General features: G+C 31.0%; 1 protein-coding gene across 1 annotated transcript in view; it reads left to right on the top strand.

Moving 5' to 3' along the window:
* Dscam2 (Down syndrome cell adhesion molecule 2) overlaps window positions 1-19,552 on the top strand; it is a 64,472-nt gene continuing 44,920 nt past the window's right edge. Inside the window, exons 1-5 of the mRNA XM_074250805.1 lie at window positions 1-49; window positions 484-635; window positions 3,940-4,212; window positions 6,110-6,409; window positions 11,984-12,103. Of these exons, the coding sequence (XP_074106906.1) occupies window positions 551-635; window positions 3,940-4,212; window positions 6,110-6,409; window positions 11,984-12,103 (778 nt within the window). The 5' untranslated portion in view covers window positions 1-49; window positions 484-550. The remainder of the gene's footprint in view (window positions 50-483; window positions 636-3,939; window positions 4,213-6,109; window positions 6,410-11,983; window positions 12,104-19,552) is intronic.

The following is a 19,552-nucleotide window of genomic DNA, read 5'->3' as shown; positions in this document are numbered from 1 at the left end:
GACCTTGAAACGTCGAAATCTGATGAAAACTCGATTTTGGCAAAACGGGGTGAGAATAATAACTTCCCAATTTTTGAAAATCTTCGATTTTCTTAGCGGGAATTTAAAAAAAAAAGTGGCAAACCTTAAAAAAATAACGATTTTGCTAATGAATACTGATTATATTATAGAATTGATCGTGGTTAATTTTCTTTGTGTATTTTTTCGAAAAGTTCACTCTAAAACAAAAATTAAAAAAAAAAGGTATTCAAAGGTCAATGTCTAAAAAATTCATAGCTATTTGAAAATAAAAAAGACACTTTTTTGAAAAATTCATAACTTTTTTTGGGTTGGATAAAAAAATTTGAAATCATGTAGATTTCATAAATAGAAAAGTTTCACTAAAACATATTTTCTGTTATAGGTAATTTTACTTAGAGTTTAAGTATTTTCCGGTGTGGAAATTAAAAATATAGGAATATATATTTAATTATTTGTCAACAGGTTTGTCATTGGCCAATACGTAACGGTACATGGAGATGTTATATCACATGTAAATATTAGTCAAGTTATGGTAGAAGATGGTGGTGAATATTCTTGCACAGCTGAAAATCGAGCTGGAAAAGTCACCCATGCAGCACGTCTGAATGTTTATGGTGCGTACATTAAAGAAAAAATTCACCTGCTATTAAAATCGTAATTCACGTCAAGAATCATGAAGTTATTGGTTTTACTCTAGTTATTCGAAAATCGAATTCTCATCAGATCTCTATGTTTTAAAGTTCTAGAAAGCTATTATGATTATTTTTACGAGGATTTCTTGGAGTACACGCACGCGCATGGCTGTACGATAGATCGTCATTGGCTAAACGATCGTGGAGTTAGTGCACTCTTGCCTTTTACAGAAACGTTTTTATTTTTTTGGCATTCATTAATATACAGTGTGACGTTATTTTAACGATCGGGGTCTATTTAAAATGAACGTCACTAGCGTCAACGTATTTTGTTAACTTAAGCCGATATTTCAATGCTAAACATAATAGAAAATATAATTTTAAGGATTAAAGATAAATATTTTGTGAGTCAAATGAGTGTTGCCGAGTAACGAAGTGCTATAGTTTTAGAGTGAATTTAGAGAATTAATGTTACAGTTGAAATTTTGGAATTTTTAAGAATAGAGTCAGTTTTAGAGTCAAGTTTTGAAAAATATTAAGGTCAAGTTATTTAAGGTTTTATTGAGTTATTTTGAGTTTTGAGTTTTGGGTTTCAAATTTTGAGTTTTGAGTTTTAAGTTCTGAATTTTTAGTTTTGGGTTTTGAGGTTGCAGAGAACGTGGGTAAGTCAGCGTTACCGTGGAGCGGGACAATAAGTCACCCGGTTTCGTTTGACGTTAGACACCAGTCTAACCCTTCGAGACTTCCAGGTGGAATGCCGAAGTCTGGTTGAGATACCAGAGCTCCGACATAGAGGGACACGACGAAAGCATATGGGATCAATTTAAGTTTTCGGTTAAGTTTACGTTTTAGCTAGTTTTGATAATTTCTAGCGAATAAAAATTATCCACTTTTGTTTATAATGTTACGTTTATGTTTTGAGTTTTTGGTTACGATCCCAGCCGTAGTCAGTTCCTGGAGAGCATCCACCAAAGGAATATCCGTACTCAGAACCTCAATTATTTGATTAAAGATTAGAATATTTGGGAATTATTTGATTATAGAGATTTTAGTTTGTGAGTGAGTCACGTTTAACAGTCGAGTTTTGGATTTCGTAGAGAACAGTCGTGTTGGAGAGTTCCCGCTGGTCACTTCAAGTGATCGGACGTGCGTACCGTTTCAGTTCCAGGTTAAGGTATCAGTCTTTTGCGTTTTATTTTTAGCTCCAGATAAAATACAGAGTTATAAAGTTGTTAAAAATAAAATCAAAAGTTACTCAGCATCGACATTGTTTATATCAGGTATGAGACCGCTTCATTTAATGTAATTTGAGCGTTAATAATTGAGTTCTTGGTCTTGAGACATTAGATAGCCAATTCTACAGAAGACTTTTGTGTTGTAAATAATTTAGAGTACGTTGACGAATTTATTTGAGAATATTGTTCAAGTTATTTGGATTCCTTTATTTATTTGAGATTATTATTTTAAGATTTAAGAGTTAAAGTCTGTAACGTGACTATAACGCTACCTATTGTTAGATGTATCGTTCTGATAATTTTGCCGTGAGTTATGATCTAGTTTGTTATTTAAGATAAAGTTTTTGGTTAAATAAATACGGATTTTGTTGAACATAAATTTTTGGTGTTGCGAATATAATCATTGCAATCATGGATCCGCTCTCTACTCGAATCACGCTCTCTCTCCAAAAACCAGCACACTGAGTAACCCCGAAGTATCCCATTGTCTTTCCGATCTTTGGTTATTTGGTCTATATTTTGTTAAGTTTTTGTGTTTCGATTAAGTTTACGTTTATTGGCTAGTTTTGATCATTTCTAGTGAATTAAAATTATCTCATTTCGTTTAAGTTTTGGTTACGTTTACGTTTTAATTTAAGTTTTAGTTTGAATTTGGCTAGTTTGATAATTCCTAGCGAATAAAAATGATCTAATTACGTGTTCACTGGTTTGGCAATTCCAGTGATTAAAAATTACCTGGCCCCCTAATTTTATTAAGACCAGAGGCCGAAAATCGGAAAGATACCGAAGTATAATTTAGAATTTTAGTAAGAAGTAAGTTCCCGTAGAACCCCGAGTAAATTTCGGCGATAAGTTGAAAATTCGGATTACAAATTGGCGTTCAACGTCAAGGTCTGTAAGCGGGGAAACACTGTAACGATCGAACACCTGGATCGAATTCAAAAATCCAGTTATAACAGTTACGAATTTTTAAATTAAAAATGTTATACTTTTCATTCAAATAAAATTAATAAATGCAATTATTACTTATATGATTACTCAAAAAAATTAAAAGTTTACATTCTTTCTATAGTTATAGTTATTAATATTAGGTATTTTTTATTCTTGCCTATAAGTCGTTTAGTTATATGTTGGTTAAATACAGTCGATGATAATTTATCATCTTCCCTAGTAAATGAAAACGTTAGTTTATTTATTTTTATGTTCAATGTAATCCCGTCTATACTTGACAACTGGTAAGCTGAATATTGTAAGTATCTTTGCGACTGCTGATTAGAATTCATTGAAAAGCACAGAGCGACTTCGAAAAGGATTATGGGGTAATGATAGTTATTAATTTTTTTGAAAAAGAAGTTTATTAATTTTGTATTGTTTTTTTTTCCACGAAATTACTTTTAGAGTGATTTTTCATATCTGAATTTTAGAAAAAAAATTTACTAACTTCATAATTATTCTTTAATTTCAACATAGTTCCATTGCTGATTAAATATTTGTTGAATAGTAATGTCAAAGAACCAATTAAATGCCGTAAATAATTCTACGACCGTCATTTAGACGATCCGTCGTGAGAAAATGCTGTATAACTTACTCATACGACAATCTTGACAATGCTTGCACAAGACTGTTGTAAAGTTCAATAATTGCTCACGTTAAATTCTATCTATGGATTTTGCTGCAGATGCTTGTGAAAAATTTAAATTGCAAGCATTTGTTGCAAGTTTCTGGTAGAAGAAATGTGTCAGAAACCAACAAAGTATTAGACCATGAGCAAGTTATACACAATTTTTGAGTCGATTTCTTACGACACAATCTTGTGCAAGACACCTACGTAGATGGAGACGCAAGAAACTAAGGGTTGTGCACAAAGCTCTGCGACAGGAATCTTGCTCAAACACGTATACCTTGGGAAATTGACTTTACAGCGTATCACTAAGGGAGATCATTATACGGCGTGTAGCCCGAATAGCAATACTCATTTTGACAATATTTCTTCTCCATCTGATAATTAAACGTTATTACGGAAAATGACATATCTACTTATTTTACTCCAGGTTTACCGTACATCAGAACTATTCCAAAAGTAACAGCAGTTGCTGGGGAGACATTACGTTTAAAATGTCCAGTTGCTGGATACCCAATAGAAGAAATAAAATGGGAACGAAGTGGACGTGAATTACCAGACAATCTTCGGCAAAAAGTTCTACCAGATGGCACTTTGGTGGTATCAAGTGTACAGAAAGAATCAGACACTGGAACTTATACTTGTTGGGCTAGAAACAAGCAAGGTCACAGTGCTAGAAGATCTGGAGATATCACAGTAATAGGTAAGGCGTCGTCATAATATTTCAACCTACTTATTGAGATTTCACAGGACAGCAATTTGGAATTTCCATCAGGGGTCAAAACTTGACTGGGAAGCAGTAATGAGTTTATTTTGAAATTTATAAATCAAAAATTTAATTATTTTTAGGAATCCAAAATCAAGAGGTCGAACTATCTGTTGATGATCAGTGATTTATTATCGTTACTGCTCATTCGTTAATCTTGTTGCTTTTCAGTTCCCCCGAAAATTAGTCCATTTACGGCAGATCGTGATCTTCACCTTGGAGAACGCACCAGCTTTACTTGTTCAGTCACAAGAGGCGATCAGCCAGTAAGAATCAACTGGTTGAAAGATGGCCGCCCTTTAGGACCCTCTGAACGGGTGTCCATCACCAATGTTGATCAGTTTAATAGCATACTGATGATTGAAAGTTTATCTCCAGATCATAATGGGAATTATTCCTGTGTTGCTTCTAATCCAGCTGCAGAGGTATCACACATGCAGCAACTTGTGGTTCATGGTAATCCTCCCTCTAGGCCCCGAGATTAGCCTACGGACGCCCTGACCGCCCGTTTGTGAGAGAGCGTGCTTGATGCGTATTTTTTCTACCATTTTCCGAAACTTATCTGAAACCACTGACCAAATATAGTCACTAAATTGAAAACAACTGTTTATAAATAATGATTAAAATATAATTACTTCCATATATTTTTGATCAGTGGAATGAGCACCGGGTGTAAAGCAAAATTGATGAGATATCATTGATCAATGAGGCTCTGATATTCAGATTTTCCTATTGCATGAGACCTATCATAAAAGCTTCCGTACTCCTTTAAAAAAAAAAAATCTTACTTCGAATTGATTAGACACAATGTCTTTACTTTTTACTTTATCAATAAAAGATATAGGTTGCATGCGCTAAATCTTCTGATTTCTTAATAGCTTATAAGATACATATCTATTGAATTTTAATCAATTACATAAAGTCATTGTCGATAATCAAGAAGTCACATGAATGCCGCGATAAAATGCACGCTGATGCGTCGAATGTATGATGTTATAATTTGAATGAATGAGATGGAAAATATATACATAAATATATTTTGTTATTTAAATGTAAATGAAGGGCGGCAGGTGCATATCCATAGTGGGGCCAGCCTTTCACGTTATCTCTATCTCTTCTCTCAGTTACTACGTTATTGCCTTTATACTGTACATATATATTTATAAATATTGTAATTATAAATATTTTTTATTCTGTAAGTACATGTACGTACTACTACTATCCCATAATGCATATACCTAATATATCTACATATATATAAATCTATGATTTTTCTATTAGATCGTAAGGTGTAAAATTAGAGATTTAACTGCTGATTTCTTCCAAAAGTAGTTAAAAAAAAAGGGTGCTTGTAAATTTTCTGTGATATAAGAAATTTATGTTTTATTCTGAAAATTTTCATCAGTAATTTAAACCCGAGAATACTTTAAAAATACGTTATATTTTGATAAAATCATGTAATGTTAGCATTCAAATCCTCTACTTCTGAATATTTGAACCTTTCTTTTTTTTCATTCTATTTCGGAATAATGAGCCAGTAGTCCGATCTCTGATCCATATTTGCACCATTTGATTTTAAAGTGATGGACTAGCACATTTATATGTATGTACATATATATATATATATATATATATATATATATATATATATATATATATATATATATATATATATATATATATATATATATATATATATATATATATATATATATTCATATATGCATAAGATTTTTTATTTGTTAATATTTATATATTGTTCGTTGAGTTATTTTTAAATTATCTTTTTCTCACTCTCATGAATGGTTCTTTCTTCTCTCTTGACCTTTTCCAGTACCTCCTATAATTGAGCCATTTAACTTCCAAGAGGGACTCTCTGAGGGAATGCGGACTCGGACGGTGTGCGGGGTTGCGGCAGGTGATCAGCCCCTCACAATATCCTGGCTCAAAGACGGCCATAGTCCTTTTCAATTATCACCAAAATCTTTATCCGACACTAGCATTTCCCAACTAGATTCCTATTCCAGTCTTCTCAGTTTGTCGAACTTGGCAGCTGAGCATTCAGGCGACTATACCTGTGTCGCCGCAAACCCCGCCGCTGAGGTCAGGTACACGGCCAAGCTTCAGGTAAAAGGTAACTAGCTGATCAGCGATCCCAATCCTAATAACAAATTTCCAACACATCATTTAATTACCATCCGAACCATTTTTACGGGATTTAGTAAATAATTATGAATCCATATTGCATAAAATAAAATGCCCCCTTTTTTTTTCGTCGTCAGAATCGAATTTGTTAGAAAATATATACCGAACTAAAAGTAAACTTCTTTTCTACATCTTCTATAAAATCAATTATTTTTATAAAGCTTACTCAGTTAATTTTATATGATCTCTGATTATCAACAATACATCATTGTCCTTTTAAACAGGAGACTTATATACTCATTCATTGAAATTTTTGCCAGAGCTACAATTAGAATTCAATGGAATAGCTTATATTCAAATTAATAATATTTTAATAATTTTCTAAGCCTGGCAAGAATTCGTTTTCATTATTAGATAAATAATAAACTCAAATGACATTAACACTTGCTAACTGTAGACTTGCGATTCCCTTTAATATTCCTTAACCTAAAAACACAGTGTGTATTACATTTACGTTGCTTTGGCTCTCTGGGAATGCATCGATATCTCGTCAATTCCTCAAGGTTTGCTTGACTTGACCAAATAAAAAAGGTAACAGATGCACCATCCTTAATTTTTGTGATTAATTCTCTTCATTAGGAATATAACGAATGATGATTTTTTAACTTGTAAATATAATAGATGCTGATGAAAAACATTACATGCATAAATCTTTTACTATTAGATGTCTAGTAATTTTATAACATGTATATTTTTAACCCTTTTTTCTGTGGCTTCTTCCTGGATTCTCGAAGATGAAGCTGTTATTAATTTATGGCATGAATGCAACTATCTTGTGATTTATATACTTTTTAAATATTTTCCTAAAACTGTGCACTCTTTTCAACTATCTTTTTTATTAGTATTACTAAATTACTTATATGATTTCATACAAGTGTTTTTTAATAAAAAGCGTGGACAAGCATGCGTGCTTGAGGAGTAACGTTTTAAAAATTATGTCTATCCATATTTTACGACTTAATGATTATAATGAAATCAATTCTTCAAATTATCTATAAGTATTTGAAAACTTACTTATATTAGTATCTCTAGCTTGTCCGCGCTTCACAATATTATGTTATGTAAGCTAGTAGTACGTATACTTATATTTATTTCTTTCATCCGTGTATATCGAATTAGACGTTAGAAGCGAATAAATTCATTTTCCGGCTTATTTACGAAATTTCTTACCGGCTTTAGTTAAATTATGTGGCCATCGGTATAACCTACCAAAACCTTATTCCTTTCTTCTTACTATAAAAACTCCTAGTATTTAATGCCTCACGCGATTGTACGTCTTATTCACGCCAAGTAATATAAATGCGAGTAATTTAAACATATTTATACACCTGCGACTTGAACGTGACGCATAACAATATCGTAATACGTTGATTATTATACTCACAGTATTTTCGCTTGTGCAGCGTTTTCTTCACAACCGTAAAAGTAGAACCCATACTACCTCTGAATTACCTTTCATTCAAAAAATACTTATCAAGCAACACAAAGTGTACAACAAACAAATACAAATTCATTTTTAAAAAATTTCATAAAATTTAAATGCTATAAATTATGTAATTTTAAAATCATTGTAATATCATACTACCAAAAAAAATTAAGAAAATCAAAACTTTATGAATCACAAGTTTATGGCTTTTAAAAGTAAATATGAGTTCATAATAATTATTAATGTAATAGCCCACAAATTAGATGTTTTTGAAATTCTTTCGTTAAAACCAAAATGAATGTTAATGATGCTGAGAAAAATTAAGTGCAATAATTCAATATCGCTTCCAAAAGTATTGCAAAAATATACGTTTTATCGATGCATATTTTATGAGTTTTATTAATAAAAGTGGACAGAAAATCATATTGTTTAAATAATATATAATTTAGCGATACAAGTATGATATAATATTGTCGGTGAAAATATAAAATGACTGGACCAATAGTTGGAATTAATCCTTTTCAATTTAGTCGAAATTTGATGATAAGATTTCTTTCATCATAAAACGAAAATTTACCACGGAAAGAAAAATTTTATAATTTTTTTCAACTCTTCGATATTATTTTTCAAAAATATCAGAAAACATTATAAATACAGAAGTTAACGTTTGTATATAATAAAAGGATTCTTCAGATGATAGAATTTTTGAATTTGTAATAATTAAAAATCGTCACAATTGACTGTTGACATGAAATTTAGGCTTACATTTTTTGATATTACATTTTTAATGATCTAGAAATTTTCACACTGAAAAAAAAGTATGAGTCCCACACTTATAAATTTCAATGATATTGAAATACTTGGTATTGCGAATATACTTAAACACTGTTTGAGTCTCAGCGCAATATTTTTAAGCACTACACTGAAACTCGTTTAAGTCATACACTTAAACCGAGTTTGAGCGCCACCGCAAAACTTATATCAGCAATACACTCAAATCCTTATAGTAATAAATTTACAGAATAAAAAAAGAAATGTTATGTAAATAAATATTGCTATACATTAAAGAAATGACAATAAACCCATTTATTTTAAAATTAAATTTATTTAAAAATTAATAAATAATTACTAATAATTATAATATAAAATACAGAATATCAACATATATGGGACAAGGTATATTAATATTAATATAATTAGTTTGTAGTTTTTAATGTTAAAATAATAATTTTAGTGATGGTTAGATCGTACAATTATAAATGATTGATCGGAATTTTTTGTTATACAATGTGGCCGGGTGTCAAATAAATGATCATACAAAACAATATCATCAGTATTTTATTTTATATTAATTTTTTGAAATTTAATTTAGCAAATATTTGATCATTTTAAGAAATTTTTTAATAAATAAATTATAGCAAAAAAAAAATAAGGAAAAAAAATTAACATGTAGAAATTAAAAAAAATTAATAACCCAATTTTTAAAAAATAATTTTTTGGAATAAAGTTGTATGTTAAATAAAATTAAAAAATTATCAAGTGTCTGCTAACTTTAATGTGATATTAATTTTGTACTTATAAAAAACTAAAAGAGTTGTCAGATATTTGTTTATAAAAATTTTTAAAAATTAATATCAAAATTGTTCCTGGTGACTCAAATATGTTAATTTTTTTTATTTTTTAATAATTTATTTAATTTTTTTTATTTTATTTATTAAGAAATAATGATTAAAGATTAATGTTAGGATGTTACATTTATTATAATAATGGTTAACCTCGGTTGATAATGTGTTTAAATTTTACAATATCATAAAATTATATACCTTCAAACACTTGATGATAGGATGACAAATTCCACTCGGTTAATTTATTTTTCACCCACGGATCCGTAAATTATTATTTTTAATGTCAATTATATAAATATTTTTTTTAATGCTCTTGAGAACGATGTTTAGGTTAAAGGTATAAACACGGTATATAAATACGGGGGAAAAAAGAGCGAAATACGTGCTGAGTTTTACGCGGGAACTTTTTTTACTATACTCTCTAGACTTGCAATAGTATCGTACGGAAAATATAAGTCACTCACTTAAACAGAGTATTGCGATAATACTTAAACTTTTTTATCATATTCGCAATACCAATTCATTAAAAAAGTGTATACCAATAGGACTTAAACTTTTTTTTCAGTGCAGAGTTGAGTTTTTTTTTTATTTTAAAAATATGAATTTTTGAATTATGAAAAAAATCATTTTACTTTTTTAACTTAACAATAGTTTAGAAAAACATATAGGTTTTCAACATACTACTGAAAAAAGTTTTCTTTATGAAATAAGAACTTTAAAACACAAACTATTAAAATTGAATTATTCGAAATTGTTGAATTTTTTAATATTTTTTGTCGAATCTATCTGATCGATTCCAAAATTTTGCTCCAAATAATTTATTTTTAAGTTTTTAGTCAATTTGTCATCCAAAGACGAATTTAGAAAAAGGGCGAAGAAAGGATAAAAAGTAAGAGGGAACCCACTCAGTAGAAATTTCTCGGTAACCGAAAAAATAATTTGGAGCCCTTGGACATGAAACCGAACCCAAATCTTTCGGGCGCGCTCCAAAAACTCTTCTGGATAAGCTATCCGAAACGTTATCCGTAACTACCTTTCAGTCACGTAAGAAAACCCACCGAGAAACGCCACTGTACATATTACGGTATAGAGCCATTTCTGTACCCATAGTACTATAAGTTATTTTTGGATCTATGATAGTTTCCGTAACATTTTACGTACAAAGTTGAAACATTTGAAAAATAGCATAATCTTGGATTTTGAATAACTTCTGAAAAAAAATGTTGTAATTTTTTTCTTCGGCGAATCTTCGTTATATAATAAAAGAAAACTGTTTACCATTTCTTTCATATTGACAGGGATCGTTTTCAACTATTGGTCGATTTGGCACGGAGTGACCCTTCCTATGATTTTATTTAATTATTAAGTATCTATTATAAATATACTCATCACATTGCAATCTTAATATCCTGCTCGCATTACCCTGATAGCAATCTCTTCCGAAATCAATGAACATTTCAAGTGGGGTCGTAAATGCCAAACCAAATTAATAAAGTAGTATCGCAAGCATACAAAGTAGAGGTCCTTGATATTTAATGGGGACTGGCAAATCATACATCAATCCTAAACAATGAATAACAATTTTGTTGTACAAAGATATGATATATTTTGTAGTATAATTGCTCTGCTTAGTTAAGAAAAAAGTTGAAATAAATTAAAATGAACTGTTTGTATACAAACTATGCATCTATATTTTATAAATATATAGATATATACTTGCGATTGGCGACCCCTTTTGAATTGTTTTCAATTCTTTTTGTTAAACAGGGTAGAAGGTATGCATTGTTTTGTCGTAATCAATTTCGAATATTATTTTGTTATCGATCAATTTAAATAATATTTTTACAATATGGATACAGTCTAAAATTTAGGCGTTCGGAAACAGTCAGATTCATGTTCTAGGGTCTCAAACTATCGATATTAAATAAGGCTTTCTAGGCTCAGTATTCTTAACCATTTAATATTTCATTATGAACTTAACCTTGATTATTCTTCCAAAAATCTTATATATATATATATATATATATATATATATATATATATATATATATATATACAACAGTTTTTTGCAATACATTTTGCGTATGATCCTATAGTAACCCTGTTTAACATTTTTTATCCACTCTTACTCGATTGATTCTTGCTTCAAAGTAATGGGCATCTCATCTAATTTCACAAACACTATACTCCGAAATTTTGATTAAAATAAAGCAATGACATTCGATGAACAAAATTCGTAAACTTTAAAGAACATTTTTTAATTATATCAAAACTTTAATTACGAAATTATGAGTTTTTCGCGCAACATGAATAACTTTTTACAACATTGCTTCTGAATAACGTCAAACATTCGTTCGGTTGAAAATAAACAAACTTATTTATTACAATTACAATACTATTTGGATGAAAAATTATGGATGACAGCTGAACAGATAAAATCTTTTTCTCACAGTGCCACCACATTGGATCGTAGAACCAATGGATACGAGTGTCGAAAGGAATCGACATGTTGCGTTGCATTGCCAAGCTCAGGGCGTACCAACTCCGACTATTATATGGAAAAGGGGCACGGGTAGGTTATTTTTAGTTGAAAAAATATTTTTTAATTTAATTATTTGATTACACCGGCACACAAAAAAAAAGTGGTATGTACTTTGGACCTACCTATCGACATGTATTTTGACTCACTGAATCCGAATTTCAAGTCAGTTTGGCCCGGTCACCCTCCAGTTTTGAGTAAAATTCAAAAAACCCCAAAAAAGGCAAAAAATTGCAGACTGCAGTCATAGCACTGAAAAAATTTCTGTGGACCCGGATCAAGTATGATTTTTACGTATTTCAATTTACTGAATCTGAATCTGAACGTTAATTAGCCCGCTGAGTCGTCAAAATTTGAAAAAATAGCGAAAAACCCCAAAAACTTGCAATAAATCATGAAAAATCGAATTCATCGAGATGAAAACATTTTTTTGGATTCAGATTGAGTATAATTTTTATGTCTTTTGTTCCACTGAATTTGAATATGAAATCTTGTCTCATTATGTTCTAAAATTGAAAAAAATCTTATAAAACCAAAAATATCGGGACAATTGCAGTTATAAATATGAGAAAAACATCTACAAAACATGATTGTTAATGACTTGGGTGCATTTTTATGGATGGAATGTGATCTTGAAATTGAAAAATTGACAAAATTTCAAAATCTAATTTACTCGATACTTACCCTTCATCTCACTTGTGTCTTAATGAAATACTTTTTCTTGTTCTTCGCTGTAGTCTTCAAGATTTTCAAGAAAGTGATCAACGTGAGAATCCATGAAGTGTAGCTTAATGTTTATTAAGCAACCTAAGTTTTTGTAATTGGTCACCAATTCTTCTACTAATATCCTGTAGTTTCACGGCTTCTTTTAAGTTAATAATAGGGATTCACAAAATATCTATGTTTTAGGATAGCAGAGACAAGAAAAATTACTATGCTAAGAAAGAATGGCCAACAAGAACGAAATTTAAACTAATTTCTCATAATGTTATACGAGCACTATTCATTCCGCCTTCAAAATATCTGCGATCACCACTTTACATCAAGCTAGGTCTCATCAAACAGTATGTCAAAGCTTTGGATAAAAATTGTGATTAGTATCAGTACTTGACAGAAAAGTTTCCTGTGATAAGTGATGTGGAATAAAGAGTAGGTATCAAGGAAATTGAAATATTAATATGATGGCAGATTTTTGGTGGACACTTAAAAGGGATACACCAAGAGATAATAACAAACGGAAGATAAATCCACTGCGTAGATCGTTTGAGAACAAAACAGTTCATTACCAACGAAGAACAGCTTGAAATTCGATAAAATTGTTCTCTTTATTCTAGTTATACGTCATTTTTTATAGATATAACAATTTTTTATTTTTTCAGAATCTTAACTTGTATTTGGTGCATGAAAAAATACAAGAAAAGTATTTAATCATGTTTCATAGATTTTTTTTTTTTCATATTTGTAACTAATTTTCCCGATTTTTATGGTTTTTTGAGATTTTTTTAACTTTAAAACGTTAACGGGGCAAGAAAACTTCAGATGAAAATTCAGTGAAACAAAATACATGAAAATCATACTCAATGTGAGTTCAAAAAAAATTTTATCTCGATAACTTCAATTTTTCATGATTTATTGCAAATTTTTTTTTTTTTTTAATTTAGACAGCTCACCGAACCAATTACCGTTTGGATTTAGATTCAGTAAATTAAAATACATAAAACTCATACTTGATCCGGGTCCACAAGAATTTTTTCATCGCTGAGCTTGCAGTTTCTTACTATTTTTTGCCATTTTTGAGGTTTTTTGCATTTTCTTCGAAACTGGAGGCCGACCGGTCCAAACGGACTTAAGATTCGGATTCAGTGGGTCGATATACATGTCGGTAGGTAGGTCCGGTCCAAAGAACATACCACTTTTTTTTTGTGTGCCGGTATTATCATTATTATTAGCCCTAGCTTGGAATTTTCGAAGGTTCTAAGAATTTTTGTCTTTGTTTTCACCGTCACAACTTTTATTAAAATCCTAGTTTATCAGTGCCCTAGCAGCTACGGCGCCACCGCCAAAATTCCAAGAAAACTCGGAGTGTCGATAGAGTTTAGCGGTGGAAATGCGTAGTTTTGTGTGCAGTTGCGACACAAAATTCTGACGGCGTTTTGTCGGAGTTTCCTTGTAGTACTGCCCAGTGTTATCTCTGGAATCAGTCTTAACTATTTACGGAGTATTATTGGTGTTTTCGCGGAATACTCACAAAGTGTTTTCATTTAAAAAAAGTTTAAGGGGGCGTCCATAAATTACGTGAGGTGTTTTAGGGGGGGAGGGGGTCAAGTCAAATCTCATCTAATCTTACGTTGGAGAGGGGGGGTCTCGGCAAATATCACGCAATTTTTTTTCTGATTGAAACAAAAAAAAAATTATATTATTTTGGTCCATTTAATCCAGATTGTACATGCTTAAGATTTTATCTTAAGCGTAATCGTAATACGATTAAGGTCATTTATTAATTCGTTCGAGAGAAAATAATTTCATTCATAGTTCGACGTTATACATTGTAACAGGGTAAAATTACCCTAAATCGATAAGTCACCGGATATCGATAATTATTCGACATAGCACTGGCGCGTCTCGATCTTCGGGCCTAAGGGGAGAATAGGAGGGGGTGAGTTTGGGTTAAAATAGGTGAGCCGTGCAGTGGAAAAGAGAGAAGTCGTGTGACCGCCAGACTGAGTGCCACGGAAATCAAAAAGGACCGTTCCCGAGAGTAGTGATGAGACGAAGGAAGCCAACTACAACTAGGACTTCATCCTCAACGAGTGAGTTAGATCATCGTTTTGTTCATCAAGGTATCAATTATTACTCTGTGGGAAAGAAGTGGACCGCGGTTTACCGAATACCCTGTTACTTCTCCTATTTAATTATTATGGATCATTTAATCGACCATTATTAATAATTAACAGATAAACATTTGCTAGTTTTGGATTTAGTGATTTTCATGGGGGCTTATACCTGAGAGTCACTCAATCGACCTTGCGGGAAAAATTTAACAACTAGAAATTTACCAATTAATTAATTACCATCCGAAAAATTCGTTAAATTTATTGTTATAATTTTTATAATAATTAACTTAAGAAAAATTGAGTAATTTTGTCATTGGAAAAAAATCGACAAACTTTTATTCGTGGAATTTTGGTCGAGCGTCAATACATTTTTGTGTCGCAGTAAATTCCAATACCCAAGGTCAAGTAAAACTTAGCTAGCGAATGTTCTAGCAAATAAAATTTGAATATTTCGACTTGTGTCGAATTTTTTATAATTGATAAAACAATTGGAAAATTATTAGGAATATATTATTAAGAATTATTTATTGAAAATATTGTATATCATGAAATTATTTTATCACGTGTGAATTAATTGATTTTGGGATTAAGTCCGTGAATTAGTTAAATTAATTTTTATTCCAAATTAATAATTATCGGCGTGGACATTAAGTCCAAGGAATCAGTTATTTGAGTCAAAAATATCACAGAAAAAATTTAGTCAGAATTAATTAATAATTTTATGTTAATAATTTTGAACGTGATTCAGAAATTTATATTGTGATTAATTTAATTACCAAAAGTTAATTCAAGGTATTAAGACCTTTTGTTTTAAATAGTTATTGTTATATTGTTAAGACCATGACTATAAGTTACTGAGGAATTTTAATCCATCTAATATTTTAATAGAATTAAAATTAGCAATCAGAATTTGAGAATTGTAATAGTTAGTTAGAAATTGATTGTTAATTGAAAATTATCGTTTTATTAAATTACTAATGATTGAATAATTAATTTAGAATATTTAATTAAAATTAATTACAGTCAATTTTATTAAAATAAAATTTATAAAGTAAAAATCAAATAAAGTCAAATCAGTAGTGTTAGTGTGAGACAAGTGTGGGTTATGAGTGAGTTGCAGAGTATCTAGGTCTACGTTTGGTCACTGGGCTGTTACTCCTGTGAGCCGAGTCAACGATCCCGGTATATGGTTGGTCTCTGTGCGGGTGATTATAGGTTTAGTAAACGGGTAGACGCCGAAAGGGGCCCGTCACGTGTAGACGCCGAAAGGGGCACGTGTTAGAAATCGACGGGTAGACGCCGAAAGGGGCTCATCGAGAATAAGGAGATTGTTAAGTGTGGTTAGTGTGTGAGTGAATGAATTTTGTTAACTTGTTTTAAGTCAAGACACTGTTAAGTTTTATTGTTAATAAATATCGATACATTGTTAATTAATTATTTATTATTCAACATCACCTTCCTCCATTCTCTCTACCCTAAGATAAAATTTCTCAGCTCTGGACCGGTTCCAGGAACCGTGATTAAAAATCCTGGTGACGCCCTAATAATTTTATTATTCTGTTAGTTTTGTTTATTTATAAAAATTGATTAGGGGCCAACCTGAGCAGGTAAAACTGTTACAACATTTACTCACTGTCAAACCACCATATTTGTTTTATACCAAATAGCTCAATTTAATCTGAATTTACGGTACAGTGTAACCCGTCCTTTGTTTTCGCACCACTGTCAGCTGAACGCGCGACTCGATAAACGAGAGTTAAATTTTTTTTACACTTATAATTAAACTCTCAGCAATATTGATTACTAGTCTTAAATAGTCGTAAATAAAAGCGCGAAGCAAATTTGTTTTTTTCTTTTTACAATAACAATCCAACACGTTTACGTAAGAAACTCACATTTTGAAAAATCTCACATGAGATTGGGGAAAGGGGGAGGGGGTTAAATAAAATCTCACGACATCTCACCAGGGGGGGAGGGAGGGGTAGAAAATTAAAAAAAACACCTCACGTAATTTATGGACGCCCCCTAATGAAACTTTTCGAGCTCAAAAACATGATTTTACAGCTATTTCGAGCTCTCTAAGCTCCAAAATAGACCTATTCAACTAATTTTAATGTGATTGGCAATATTAAGCGTGGTTAAAAAGGCTTCACAAAAATTCTCAGAAAGAAATCCAATCTGATAAAAAATCCAAAAATTATATTAAGAAATCATGATTTGTTGTTTTTATTTTTTTTTTTTTTTTTTCAATCAGGCATATCTTGAAAAAACCAACCGATCTTGATATGTTTTGCGGTATTTAATGCATTTCATGAAGCAGAAAACTGTAAAACTGTAAAACTGTATATTACTAAAAATATGATTCGATCCTAAGTCTTCACAGTTATGTGAAAAAACGCTATCCCATGTAGGAACTGCCAGAGAGGAATGACGGGGTTTTGCTTGACCTAGTACTAGGCAACCAAACTTGGCGCATCAATAGTGGCCCATGTTTGGCCAAAGACTGGGCAATCAACCTTGGCCGACTCAATGATTACCCAAACCTGGACCATGACTGGTTCGCCATAGAATGACTAAGGCAAAAAAATCCAGCCTTGGGCTAAGACTGGTTCGCCATCGAATGGCTGAAACAAGAGAACCCAACCTTCGGCCAGGGCTGGGTAATCTAGCCTTGATCGGCTCAATGATTACCCAAGCGTTAGCCAAGAGTGGGAAGCCTAGCCATGGCCGTTGAATGGCAGCCCAGACTTGAGCCAGAATTGGGTAACCTAGCCTTGGCTATTCAATGAGAAATTCAAACTTAATTAATCATTAAGTAATAGAATTTTAAACAGTAAATATTTATTATTTAACGATTATTTGTTAGCAAATGCTACAATTAAAATTTTATTATTAAACCAAAACAATTGCATATCTTCAAAATTGATAAGGTCTTAAAAAAATTTTAATTTAATAATTTACCGTTGAATTTTTAGTACAGATAATTTTAAAGATTAAAATTTTTAATGATATAAAAAATATATAGAACGATGAACAAAGTCTAAAATAATACGAGAACTTGACTCTTGAATTTTTTTAACTAATATCCCAGTGAACACAATTATGTCAAACTGACGTCAGAATGACATCATGCTACGTCATGATTTACGTAATATGTAAGTCATATATGACTCATAATTTCCCACTTCCTGACGTAAGATTCTTACGTAATATTTATGACGTACCCATGATGTGTGACGCTTGTATGATATTTATGACGTTTATATGACGTAATTATAATGTCTTTATGATATATAAGTGATGTCAAAATTAATTACACGGAAGAAAATTTTTTGGAAAAAAAAAAAAAAGAACATTTAATTATGCGTTTTTGGGTTCGAATAATAATTTCGAGACTGATAAAATGTTGAGGAAGAAGATTTGAAGTTGAAAAATCCCGGCGTGTACTGGGCTTGAACTCGGATCCATTGAGTTCGAAGTCTTGAATGCTGCTCACTTTTCTGCACCACGATAGATATTAAATACGCCTGTTTAAATCTACATTATTAAAAGGAGATCAGTAGAATCAAGGAATGCAGCGGTGGAAAGGTGATAAAAATCATTGGGCGATGGTTTTTTGAGTTTCCTTAACTTGTTAAAAAAAAAATTTTTCCAAAAAAAATTTTTTTTTTTTAATTTTTTTTTCGAAAAAATTTTTTTTTTGAAAATTTTTTTTTTTTGAATTTTTTTTTTTTTGAAAATTTAAGCACTTTTTGGAACGAAAATGTGAAAAAAGCTCGAAAAAACCATTTTTTTTCTCATTTTTAAAAATTATGAGCTTTTCAGAGCAAAAAACGTCCTTTAATTTTTTCAAAAATTCGATCAAGTCAAACAAAAAAACGGCTGGCTGGATTAATTTGAATCTTTGTAAGGTTTTTGTGGACATATTGAACTGTAAAAGGCACACTTAACATTAGTGGTTTCCTCAATATTTTCGATCCAGCGCTTGATTTTCCAAAAACCACTAAAAGCCCTTTTTTGTTGCATTTTCAAATTCATGTGACGGAAAGAAAAAATTTTTTTCGAAAAAACAATGGACAGTCGTTTAAGGGAATTCATTCAAGTTCTTGAAACCCACCTTTAACTTTCTGTGCGATCATTGGTTGCTGAGATATCGATAATCAAAGACAAAAAGATCCTTTTCCATTTGAAGACCGATATCTCAGCGAGGAGTGGACGTATCAGGGTGTTTAAAAAAAGAAATTAAAGCTAAATGAACAAAGTATCCGATCCTTATGGTGGTTAAGCTAAAAAAATTTTTTCCACGCCCGTAGACCAAAAAAAAAAAACTAAAAAAATTTTGAGAATTTTTTTGTTGCTGGTTTTTCTACGATTACTCAGAAACCGCGGAGGCTACAAAATTTTGAAGTTCTAATCCAAAAACTAGACACTTGGAGCTACAATTTCCTTTTTTTTTATTTCCTGTACGACCATTTCTCTCAAAGTTACGGCCTGTTGAAAACTACCGAAAAATTTGGAATTTTTTTTTGATCCCTTAATTTTTTCCAGTAGTGTATATGAATTAAAGAGTTGGAAAGGATTAAGTTTATTAGTTTTTATCAAGTTTCATTAAGAGTAATGATGAGATTGCATAGAAATTAATGAATTT

The sequence above is a fragment of the Cotesia typhae genome, unplaced genomic scaffold (assembly GCF_013202065.1).
Source record: "Cotesia typhae breed Kobodo isofemale line unplaced genomic scaffold, CoteBio_Ctyphae contig_65, whole genome shotgun sequence".
Lineage (NCBI taxonomy): Eukaryota > Metazoa > Arthropoda > Insecta > Hymenoptera > Braconidae > Cotesia > Cotesia typhae.
Note: the sequence above shows the minus strand (reverse complement) of the source record. Positions and strands in the feature narration are given on the sequence as shown.